This window comes from Ranitomeya variabilis, chromosome 5, assembly GCF_051348905.1.
Source record: "Ranitomeya variabilis isolate aRanVar5 chromosome 5, aRanVar5.hap1, whole genome shotgun sequence".
NCBI lineage: Eukaryota > Metazoa > Chordata > Amphibia > Anura > Dendrobatidae > Ranitomeya > Ranitomeya variabilis.
The window spans coordinates 299,689,654-299,702,791 of NC_135236.1; the positions used below are offsets into that span (position 1 = coordinate 299,689,654).

At 42.7% G+C, this 13,138-nt stretch overlaps 1 protein-coding gene across 5 annotated transcripts in view; it reads right to left on the bottom strand.

The window, feature by feature from the left end:
• IL15RA (interleukin 15 receptor subunit alpha) overlaps positions 1 to 13,138 on the bottom strand; it is a 140,118-nt gene that overhangs the window by 59,390 nt on the left and 67,590 nt on the right. For 3 of the 5 annotated variants that reach the window (XM_077264477.1, XM_077264479.1, XM_077264476.1), the window contains one exon: positions 11,654 to 11,830. The exons of the other annotated variants lie outside the window; for them this stretch is intronic. In XM_077264477.1, the coding sequence (XP_077120592.1) occupies positions 11,654 to 11,830 (177 nt within the window). The remainder of the gene's footprint in view (positions 1 to 11,653; positions 11,831 to 13,138) is intronic. 5 annotated transcript variants of the gene reach the window in all.

The window sequence follows — 13,138 nt, forward strand, 5'->3', positions numbered from 1 at the left end:
CCTGACACTTTTTCAAAAGTGTGAAGGAGGGAGAATAGATTAGGGAGGGTCGAATATGGGTTAATTAAAGACAGGAGGAGGTCATCAGCAAAGAGGCTGACCTTGTATTGGTCCCCGAGATTAGTGGGCCCCAGTATATTTGGGTTGTTCCTAATAGATTCTGCCAGGGGCTCCATAGCTAAAGCAAATAGAGCTGGTGAAAGGGGGCACCCCTGGCGTGTACCGCGTTGGATTATTATAGGGGAAGGGTTGGTGGTCGGGAGTTTAAGATACGCAGTCGGATGGTTGTAAATTAGCTGAAGACAGGAAATTAGTTTTTGGGGGAAGCCAAATTTGTTTAAGACTGAGAAGAGGTATGGCCAGGAAAGGGAATCAAAAGCTTTTTCTATATCTAGGGCAATCATCATGAGTGATTTGCGAGAACGGTTTGCAGAGTGGATAATGTTAAGGTTTCTCCTAATATTATCTGGTCCCTGTCTCAGGGGGATGAAACCTACTTGGTCTCGATGTATCAATGAGGGAAGAAACCTATTAAGTCTATCAGTAATAATTGATGTAAAAATTTTGAGATCAATATTTAACAAGGATATAGGTCTGTAATTTTTAACAAGCAGGTGATCTTTTTTTTGTTTAGGGATAACTGTCACATGGGCTAAATAAAATTCGGGAGGCATCTGAGAGCCATTTAAAAGGGCATTACAAAAGGCTGCAATATGGGGTGAGAGTAGAGCTTTAAATTTTTTATAATACATGGAAGTTAGTCCATCAGGACCGGGGGCCTTCCCCGACTTCAACTTTTTAATGACAGAATCAATTTCTTCTGGTAGAATTTCAGACTGTAATTGTTGGGCCAGTTGCGTCGATAAGACAGGGAGGGATAAGTTCTGTAGGAAGGATTGTAGGAGATGTGGAGGAGGATCCCTAGGAGAGGAGTAGAGCTTCTGATAATACTCATAAAATGTTTTATAGATAGTCTCAGGATGGGCCGAAATATGTCCAGATTCTACTTTGATGGAGGATATAGAATTTATAAGTTCTTTTGAACGTAATTGACGGGCCAGCAGTTTAGTGGGTTTGTTAGCTTGTTTGTAAAAGGTGGCTCGAGTCCACGCTAAAGCTTTTTCTGTTCTAGTGGTTAGGATCGCGTCTAATTGAAATTTAACATCATGTATTTGTTTAATTAAATAGCGGGACGTAGACATCTGGTTTGCTTGTTCGAGTTTAAATAGTTTTGTTTCCAATCGACTTTGAAGTTCAGATCTGCACCTCTTCCTAGTAGACGCTATTTTAATTAATGAACCAGTGATGAATTTCTTATGGGCAAGCCATATATTGCCCGGGGAGGAGTCTGCATTCAAATTGGATTGGAAAAAGAGTTTTAATTCATCCATAACCTGGGTAGATGTCGCCGGGTCAACTAATAGGGATTCATTTAACCTCCATTTATAGAGTTTGGAAGAGATAATGTTAAATTGAAAAACAGATAGGATCGCGTCGTGGTCGGACCACGAGGATGGGACATGGCGTGAGAATAAAACGGTGGGGAGGGATGCAGCCGCAGTCACCTGAAGATCAATTCGCGAATAAGATCCATGAGCTGGAGAGAAATATGTGTATCCTCTAGTTGAACCATTGAGTTCCCTCCATATGTCTACCAACCGACTCCCAGCCAGCATGCGAAGAACCTTTTTCCTGTCGGACTTAGAGATATCTGATCTTTTTAAAGAGTAAGGGTACCGTCACACATTGAAATTTTCATCGCTGCGACGGCACGATTCGTGACGTCGCAGCGTCGTATAATCATCGCTCCAGCGTCGTAGACTGCGGTCACACGTTGCAATCACGGCGCTGGAGCGATGCCGAAGTCCCCGGGTAACCAGGGTAAACATCGGGTAACTAAGCGCAGGGCCGCGCTTAGTAACCCGATGTTTACCCTGGTTACCAGCGTAAACGTAAAAAAACAAACAGTACATACTCACCCGTCGGTGTCCTTCAGGTCCCTTGCCGTCTGCTTCCTGCTCTGAGTGCAGCCGTACAGTGAGAGCAGAGCGCAGCACCGCTGTGATCTGCTCTCACTTTCCGGCCGGCACTCAGAGCAGGAAGCAGACGGCAAGGGACCTGAAGGACACCGACGGGTGAGTATGTACTGTTTGTTTTTTTACGTTTACGCTTGTAACCAGGGTAAACATCGGGTTACTAAGCGCGGCCCTGCGCTTAGTTACCCGATGTTTACCCTGGTTACAAGCGAAGACATCGCTGGATCGCTGTCACACACAACGATCCAGCGATGTCAGCGGGTGATCAAGCGACAAAAGAAAGTTCCAAACGATCTGCTACGACGTACGATTCTCAGCAGGGTGTCTGATCGCAGTAGCGTGTCAGACACAGCGATATCGTAACGATATCGCTAGAACGTCACGAATCGTAACGTCGTAGCGATGGAAATTTCAATGTGTGACGGTACCCTTACTGTCTAGAGACGGGTTTAAAGTGAAATTAAAGTCTCCGCACCATATCAAATGGTGGTAGGAGATGGAGGAGAGTTTAGACAGGATTATTTTGAACGCCGCAAACTGAGAGCCGGCCGGCAGATAACTATTTATAATGCAGAGATTGTGGCCCTGTAGCGTCCCTTGCAATATTAGAAATCTACCTTCAGGATCTGAAAAATAGCTAGTTAGTTGAAATGGAAAGCTGTTCTTAAGAAATATGGCTACTCCCCTAGTCTTACGGTCCCACGAGGCTAAAAAAAAACGGGAATAATGGGGATCAAAATATTTAGGAGAGGAAGTGTTAGAGAAGTGGGTTTCTTGTAAGCAAAGGATATCGGGTTTATGCTTATGGTAATCTAGGAAGGCTTTTTTCCTTTTTATTGGCGAATTGAGACCTCTGACATTATGAGAGAAAACTCTACACATAGGAAGTCAGAACAATTGTTGCCCAAATCCCAGACACAGTGAGCGCGCCCCTCGACCAACCCAAATGGTAACTCAAATCAATATTAATGAATGACCAACTTTGTATACCTGTAGGAGGAAACAGTAGGAAGGGAACAAAAGGAAGGGGAACACAGACACATAACATGTAAACAAATACAGAAACTTGGAACCAATGTCCAAAAGATATGGTGATCTGGAGATTCATATTACCGTAAAATCCAGTAATCACCAAGGGTGGGTGACATGTGGGAAACCCAGACATCAAACCCCTGTAATAGTAGGCCCTGGCGGGAGGGGGGGGGGTAAGAAAAGGGAGAAAAGAAAAAAAAAAAAAAAAAAAAAAAAGGGGGGAGGGAAATAATGAGGGATCGGGCCAGCAATATAAGACTCCGTAATCGGGGAGCTATTGGAATGGAGACTATTCAGAACCGTAGAGAAACGTAATACAGTTGCTACTGTTATATTAAACGCGCAAGAGATAGAGCATATTCAGCAGAGTATCATGGCGAAGTCGGGTCAGCACACCTGTAGAACAGTCATGTAACACGTGTAGACTGGCTCCTGGTTGTGGGAGCTGATGACCACTCTCTGACAGGTCGTGATTTCCTTTGCGGCAAAGGTTGAGTAGAATCTGAGAATGGGATACCGGAAAGTTCTAATGCCTTTTTTCCCTCGTCCAGTGAGCGACAGGTGTGTAGCTTATTCTCATGGGTGAAGGATAGTGAAAATGGATATCCCCAGCGGTATTTAACTTGCGCCGTTTGTAGTGCAGTGGTAACAGGTTTAAGAGCTCTCCTTCTGGAAAGCGTGGCTGGAGCAACATCAGCATATAAGCGTACTGAGGCGGGGAGGGTGGGTAGTGATGAAAGAGGGCGTGCAGCATTTAAGATTAGATCCCGAGATTCCTCATAGTGCATTTTAAGGACCACGTCTCTTGGAATATCAGAGGAGCGCTGCCTACCAAGTGACCTGTGGATCCTTGTGATATGTAAAAGCAGAGGGTCCATATCTGGCAAAAGCGCGGCAAATAATGCAGCCGCTGTCTCTTTAAGCGCAGTAATGGATTCGGGCAGCCCACGTATGCGAATGTTGCCCCTGCGAGATCTGTTCTCTAGGTCTTCATTTCTCAGTTCTAGTTCATTAATACGATCCGCATGGTACCTGAGAGTTTCTTGATCTTCCTCCAGAGCGTCTGCAGTGGCGTCCATCTTCTCCTCCAAATTTGAGGTGCGCTGGGCAATATCTTGTAGCTGGCTAGCAATGGACTGCATAGCAGACTTAAGTTCAGTTCTAAATGTGTCCTGGAGGGTTTTAGTTAAAGTCGCAGTGGATATGGGAGATTCTCCTGCCTTGCGGGATTCATCAGTCCCTGTGTCGGTGCTGCCTGCTTGTGAGGAAGCGGGAGTTGGCAGGGAAGAGGACGAAGCGGCCATCTTTCCCGCGCCACCGCCCGCCAGGAGCTCCGTTATAGTGCGGCTTGTCGTTTGAGTAGCGTTACCTTTCCTAGGCATTGCACGCTACCGACCTCCGTGGAGCAGAAGGAACTCAGCGGTGGTAAGATTTCCCCGATCACGGCACTCTAGGAGGGTGTAAATAGATGTCGGGTCGCGGAGCTCAGCAGAGCATGTCCGTCTCTGTCAGAGTCCGCGCATGCGCCCCTCAGTTATTTTTAAAGTTCAAAAACTTGGATCTATCCCCATAAAACAAATCTGGAGTAGGAATTCTACGCTCTAAAGCCGGAGTCTGAACAACATAATCTTGGATACTCTGTACTCTTGCAGCAAGCTGATCCACACGAGAAAACAAACCCTGAACATCCATGCCCACGCCCAAATCCTGAACCACCCAGAGATTAAGAGGAAGGAAAAAGACAAAACAGACTAAAGAAAAAAAAAAATGGCTCAGAACTCTTTTTCTTTTCCTTCTTTTGAGATACATTCAACTCATTTTTGGCCAGTTGTACTGTTATGGACTGGTGATTTAGGAGCGACATGCGACTAGCTCTGAGCAGGTGGTAACTATACTGACCGCAGTTCCTGATCTTAACACAACACTAGAAGTAGCCGTGGGATGTTCCTGTCTCTCCCTAGACACCTCTTCACAGCCGGAGAACTAGCTACCCCTAAAGGTAGAAACAGGAAAGCTATCTTGCCTCAGAGAAAATCCCCAAAGGATAGGACAGCCCCCACAAATAATGACTGTGAGTGGAGAGGGAAATTACATACGTAGAATGAAACAAGATGTAGCAAAGGAGGCCACTTCTAGCTAGATAGATAGTACAGGACAGAACACTGTGCGGTCAGTAATAAAAACTAGAAAAAGTCCACCGCAGAGAATGCAAAAATCTCCACACCTGACTAAAGGTGTGGAGGGCAAAATCTGCTGACCAGAGCTTCCAGCTTAGCTGAATAGATCCATACTGATAAGCTGGACAAATGAGAAAAACATAGAATGTGCTGAACAATAAAGTCCACAACAAGTGGACTGCAAAAGGACAAGCAAGGACTTATCTTTGCTGAACAGGTCAGAGTGTCAGGGAAATCCAAAAGAGCCGTGACTCCAAGCAGGAACAATTGACAACTGGCATTGATTGAGGGATAAGGCCAGACTAAAATAGCCGAGCCAGAAAGACGATCAGTGGAAGCAGCTGCTGATGCTAAATCCAAGAAGCAGCCATACCACTCAAAACCACCGGAGGGAGCCCAAGAGCAGAACTCACAAAAGTGCCACTTACAGCCACCGGAGGGAGCCCAAGAGCGGAATTCACAACAGACTATGGGGTATGCATTTTACAATATGGAGGACTGTGGTGCACATTATACTATGTGGAGTACTATGGGGTGTATTATACTAAACAAGCAAAATGCTGCATATTCATCGAACGATTGGATTGTTTATGTGGGAACAGAAATCATTGTTCTGAGCAGCACATCGCCAGTGTAAACTGTAGATGCTGATAACATGCTACTGTAACAAAAAATGATTGCTTAAAAAATTGAGCTGATGTAAAGTAGTCATGTGGGAAGTTATGTATTTATTACATTTGATAATTGAGCAATTACCATGAAGCAATTATATAGATCCTAAACACCAAGTAAAAGGACATTGCTTAATCGTAGGAAAAAATTGAACTTATCCTCCCCATAACTCACTTCTCTCTATGTTTCCCTGATCAGACAGATAGTTGGAAAGGATAATTTATAGGGGAAGTGAGGGTGAGCCGCCATTGAGCAGGGGCACCACATTGCGTACAAGATAGGGTGCCAAAGTAGGGACAATTGATTAGGAATACCGGAGGGCAAGTTATGATAGTACAATCCCCATTGGTAATCCCAGAAGTGCTGCTTTTTGTTTGATAATCATACTTTTTTGGGATGATATCTGCTTTTTGGTCATTCAAATGGTATTAAGGAGATAGGCATCATAGCATTGTAATTATCTTGGACATTGGTTCTACTCCGGAGTTTGGTACTATCACCTACACTCACCGGCCACTTTATTAGGTACACCATGCTAGTAACGGGTTGGACCCCCTTTTGCCTTCAGAACTGCCTCAATTCTTCGTGGCATAGATTCAACAAGGTGCTGGAAGCATTCCTCAGAGATTTTGGTCCATATTGACATGATGGCATCACACAGTTGCCGCAGATTTGTCGGCTGCACATCCCAAAGATGCTCCATACAAGGCAGGATGGATCCATGCTTTCATGTTGTTTACGCCAAATTCTGACCCTACCATCCGAATGTCGCAGCAGAAATCGAGACTCATCAGACCAAGCAACGTTTTTCCAATCTTCTACTGTCCAATTTCGATGAGCTTGTACAAATTGTAGCCTCAGTTTCCTGTTCTTAGCTGAAAGGAGTGGTACCCGGTGTGGTCTTCTGCTGCTGTAACCCATCTGCCTCAAAGTTCGACGCACTGTGCGTTCAGAGATGCTCTTAGGCCTACCTTGGTTGTAACGGGTGGCGATTTGAGTCACTGTTGCCTTTCTATCAGCTCGAACCAGTCTGCCCATTCTCCTCTGACCTCTGGCATCAACAAGGCATTTCCGCCCACAGAACTGCCGCTCACTGGATTTTTTTTCTTTTTCGGACCATTCTCTGTAAACCCTAGAGATGGTTGTGCGTGAAAATCCCAGTAGATCAGCAGTTTCTGAAATACTCAGACCAGCCCTTCTGGCACCAACAACCATGCCACGTTCAAAGGCACTCAAATCACCTTTCTTCCCCATACTGATGCTCGGTTTGAACTGCAGGAGATTGTCTTGACCATGTCTACATGCCTAAATGCACTGAGTTGCCGCCATGTGATTGGCTGATTAGAAATTAAGTGTTAACAAGAAGTTGGACAGGTGTACCTAATAAAGTGGCCGGTGAGTGTACATTTGCATTCAAGGTAGGGTACCAACCTCCAAGGTAAGTTAGGGGTGTACTAGGGATTATTAGGGTTACCGAGGCTCTATCGTGGTTCCCCTAGCATACCATTATATTGATTCTGACCTTTTCAGCCTGGTAAGGCGTTACTATTGTTTTTTTTGCTGTGTCTGTTTTAATTGGTAAAATAAAAGGTACATTTTAAAGGTATTAGTTTGAAATTTTTCATATTAATAAGTGCATACTGAACACATCAACAATAGCTATACTTCGGTTTTCCAAAACCTTTTTTTCCCCCTGGTTTCAATTCTTCTTTGTTTGACATCATGTTGTCCGAGCAGTTCTTTCTTTTCTGATCTGCTCTATCGACAGGGCATCAAATTAATTTACAGCCATCTCAACCTAGAACAACAGGAAGCCTTCTGTCATTCAACGTGTTGGCAGTGATGCCTAGTAGCATCACAGAAAGCAGGAGAATCACTGACAGGAGCGGTTGATGGCCGCTCTGAGCTGGCAGAGATCGGCACAGGTTAGTTGACACAAAGGTAGTTAGCAACTACCTGCTGATAAGTACTCAGTCCCATAGGATATTTTTTGTTAAAAAGTTCCAACTAACCCCTTTAAGGCCAGCGTCACACTAGCATATAATACAGATGAGTGCTATGTGAGAAAACATCACATAGCACTCTGACAAATGTTAATCTATGAGGAAGCTCACATCACCATTTTTTTCTCAGGTGTTTTCTATGTGCGAGAGAAATCGCAGCATGCTGCGATTTTATGCGTATATCGGCTAAGTCTCGCCAATGCAAGAGAAAAAAATGCACAGCACTCGCAGCAAGTGAGTGCTGTCTGTTTTTTACGCACCGGTGTCCTTTGAAAAGCCAGTAATTCATGTACGGTGTACAGTAAAATCACACTGACAGGTTAGAATAGAAAAGATAGAATAGAAATATACACATAGAATATATATGTACATACATGTCAGTGACACACACATATATATATGTATATATATTTATAATGCACAGGAAGATAGATGGAAGAAAAGCCGGTAATTCATCTGTCAGCTTCTGTAAAATCACTGCAGCAGCCGACAGGATTGAAGAGATGGATTACATACATTAAATACATATAGAATAGGTAGATATATAAATGTCACTGACAAATACAATTAGTACAGTGTGTGCAAATTACTGGACATGTATTTAATTAATAAAAAATTATTTTACGGAAAAAAAGGCCGTGGGCTCCCTTGCAATTTTGGCAACCAGCAAAGGGAAAGCCAGCGACTGGGGGCAGATGTTTATAGCCTGGAAAGGGGGTAATACCCATGGAGCATCCCAGGCTGTTAATATCAACTCACAGCTGCATACTTAGCCTTTACTGGCTATTAAAATAGAGAATCCCCCCACAAAAATGACATGGGGTCCCCCTAGAATTAATAACCAGCAAAGGCTATGCAGACTGCTTCTGCCTGATAATAATAGCCTAGGAAGGGGCCATTGATATTGACCCCCCGACGGCTAAAAACATCAGCACTCAGCCGCCCCAGAAAAGGCGCATCTGTGAGGGTATGTGCACACGTCAGGATTTCTTCAGGAATTTTAGCATTTTTTTGCGGATTTCCCCGATAAAAACGCTATAATTCTGCACAAAAAACGCTTACATTATGCATCCTATCATTTAGAATGCATTCTGCAATTTTTGTGCAGATGTTGCGTTTTTTTCCGCAAAAAAAACGCAATCCGCAAAAAGAATGAACTTGTTCATTCTTTTTGCAGATTTTTTGCGGATTTCCCATGATTTTGGAGTGTCAGGAGAAAAATGCAAAAAATCCGCAAATTTTCCGCAAAAAAAAAAAAACGCGCCAAAAACGCAGAAAAAAAAGTGCAAAAAACGCATGCGGATTTCTGGCAGAAATTTCCGGATTTTTGTCAGGAAAATTTCTGCAAGAAATCCTGACGTGTGCACATACTCTAAGATGCTCCAATTCTGGCACTTAGCCTCACTCTACCCACTTGCCCTGTAGCGGTGGCAAGTGGGGTAATAGTTGTGGGGATTGATGTCACCTCTGTGACATCAAGCCCCGAGGTTAGTAATAGAGAGGCATCAATAAGACGTGCCCATTACTAACCCCATAGTCAAATTGTTAAGAAAACATAGACACCCAGTAAAAAATCCTTTAATTGAAATAAAGACACAGACTCCTTTAATGTTCTAAATTAAACCATACTTACTGCCACACCTAATTCCCCGATGCCCTCGTTCTCCTGTAATAAAAGTAAAATAATAAACCAACAATATGCCCATACCTGTCCATTGTTGGGTCCCACGTTGTGTCTATTGTAACCTGTCACTCTGTGATTATACTGTACGCGGCAGATCATTTGCCAGCTTTTAATGTATCTATCTGTCTAATATACACTGCTCAAAAAAATAATGGGAACACTAAAATCCCACATTCTAGATATCACTGAATGAAATATTCCAGTTCTAAATCTTTATTCATTAGATAGTGGAATGTGTTGAGAACAATAAAGCCTAAAAATGATCAATGTAAATCACAGCTAATATCCCATGTAGATCTGGAGTTGGAATGATGCTCAAAATCAAAGTGGAAAATGAAGTTACAGGCTGATCCAACTTCAGTGGAAATGCCTCAAGACAAGGAAATGATGCTCAGTAGTGTGTGTGGCCTCCACGTGCCTGTATGATCTCCCTACAATGCCTGGGCATGGTCCTGATGAGGCGGCGGAAGGTCTCCTGAGGGATCTCCTTCCAGACCTGGACTAAAGCATCCGCCAACTCCTAGACAGTCTGTGGTGCAATGTGAGGTTGGTGAATGGTGCGAGACATGATGTCTCAGATGTGTTCAATTGGATTCAGGTCTGGGTAACGGGTGTGACAGTCCATAGCTCCAATGCCTTCATCTTGCATGAACTGCTGACACACTCCAGCCACATGAGGTCTGGCATTGTCCTGCATTAGGAGGAAGCCAGGGCCAACCGCTCCAGCATATGTTCTCACAAGGGGTCTGAGGATCTCATCTCAGTACCTAATGGCAGTCAGGCTACCTTTGGCGAGCACATGGAGGGCTGTGTAGCCCTCCAAAGAAATGCCACCCCACAGCATTACTGACCCACTGCCAAACTCGTCATGCTGAAGGATGTTGCAGGCAGCAGATCGCTCTTCATGGCGACTCCAGACTCTGTCACGTCTATCACATGTGCTCAGTGTGAACCTGCTTTCATTTATGAAGAGCACAGGGTGCCAGTAGTGAATTTGCCAATCCTGGTGTTCTGTGGCAAATGCCAAGCATCCTGCACGGTGTTGGACTGTGAGCACAACCCCCATCTGTGGTCGTCAGGCACTCAGATCATCCTCATTGAGTCGGTTTCTAACCATTTGTGCAGACACATGCACATTTGTGGCCTGCTAGAGGTCATTTTGCAGGGCTCTGGCAGTGCTACTCCTGTTCTTCCTTGCACAAAGGCTGAGGTAGCGGTCCTGCTGCTGGGTTGTTGCCCTCCTACAGCCCCCTCCACGTCTCCTGGTGTACTGGCCTGTCTCCTAGTAGTGCCTCCAGCCTCTGGACACTACGCTGACAAACACAGCAAACCTTCTTGCCACAACTCACATTGATGTGCCATCCTGGATGAGCTGCACTATCTGAGCCACTTGTGTGGGTTGTAGAGTCCGTATCATGCTACCACAAATGTGAAGGCACAACCAACATTGAAAAGTGACCAAAACATCAGCCAAAAAGCATTGGTACTGAGATGTGGTCTGTGGTCCCCACCTGCAGAACCACTCCTTTATTGAGTGTGTCTTGATAATTGCCAATAATTTCCACCTGTTGCTTCCTAAGTGGACAGTTTGATTTCATAGAAGTTTGATTTACTTGGGTTTATATTCTGTTGTTTAAGTATTCCCTTTATTTTTTTGAGCAGTGTGTGTGTGTATATATATATATATATATATATATATATATATATATATATATGTGTGTGTGTGTGTCTGTGTGTGCGTGTGTGTGTTTTGAAGAATATTTAATTTTAAAACGATGTGTAAATGACAGAGAGCCGCTATATGTAAAAGCTCATGTTAAAATCGCATTGCATACGGATGTCATACGGATACTTAGATGCGAGGAAATCGCATCATCGCATTGCAAACGGATTACACACAGATGACCATATGGAGAACACCCGTGCGACTCTCGGCCGAGAGAATCAGACCGATTTTTAATACATTAAGTGTGACGCCGGCCTAACACTGCAAGGAAAAAAGATTGAAAAACATTTTTTAAGTTATTGCTTTAAAATTTATCAACTCACCTATAAGGTTTGTAGTTTGCACAGGAATTATGAAAGGGGTCGCAGTGCTTTCTTTCACCTTTGCTGTAACACCAGTATTTTCTGTTATAATCGCTTCTGTACTTGATGAAACAGTGGTTTGCTCTGTTACTGCCTTCACAGTCTCCTTGGGTAATAATGTTTGTGTAAACTGTTTTCCTGAAAAAATATTTATATTTCTAAAGACTTACGGTATTTATACGGTATTTATGTTCACATGTGTCACTGTATAAGTGTGGAGCCCAAGTAATACAGGTAGATTAATTAAGATCTTGCCGAAAATACACAGTAAATGTATCATCTTTAACTTTACCTTTTTCGAGATCATTTCATCTACAACTTGCTTAACTGTATCAGATAAAGACTAAATTTTTATTTTTAATTTATCCTCCAGGCATTGCAAATGTTTGGATTTTTTTATAATCTACTTCATTGCCTTATTTTGCCTCCTTCACTTCTAAACAACATGCTGCAGTGCGGTTTCAAAGCCCAGCTCATGCTCTTTTATAAGCTCCTTTCAATTGCTGCTTAGCAAGAATAAAGAACACAATATTCAAGCAGTATATAGAAGGACATTTCCCTCTCTAAAACTCTGCTCCAAACTGTTGTACTCACAGAGGAATTCCTATAAACTGAAAATAGTGTGCAAATATTGCTGGGTAGCAAACAGTTGGAAGGAATTTGTAAAAGAGCATAAACTGGTTGTTAAAACAACACTGCAACATTATGCTTGAGAGAAAAAAGCAACACAAGTTAATGAAGTGCAATACAAAAAAATCATAACTTTCTAATCCCTGGAGGATTATTTAAAACAGTTGAGTAATTCTTCAAAACCCTTAAAATATATATAAAAAATACATTTGTGGTATCACTGCATTCATAAAAGTCAAATCCTTCAAAATGTAAAAAGAATAACCAAATCAGTAAACACTGTTTACACCAGAATATATAAAAATGCCCCCAATATTTTTTTTTGGTACACTGCAATGCCATATAAAAGTAAAATAAAAAGCAATCAAAGAGTCATATCTTTGCCCATTTGGTATCAACAAAAATATCTGTTCAACCTGTAAAAAAAAGGCTTCACACAGCTGTTTTGACCAAAAAATGAAAAAGTTACGTGGCTCAGAAATTGTGACACAATTTACTGAAAAACGTTCTAATTTTTTTTTCATCACTAAAATAATAATAAAAAAATGGGGAAGTTTGAAATCTCCACAACCTTACTGACCTGGAGAGTCGTGATGTCAGATCATTTTTATCACACAATGAACACTGTAAAAGCAAAACCCACAAAACTATATCAGAATTGCATTTTTTTTCGCAATTTCACCACACTTGGAATTTTTTACAGTACATTTTATAGTAAAATGATTTTCGTCATTCAAAAGTACAACTTGTCCCATGAAAAGCAAGTCTCCATATGTCTATGTGGACTCAAAAAATAAAAAAGTTATGGTTCTTCGA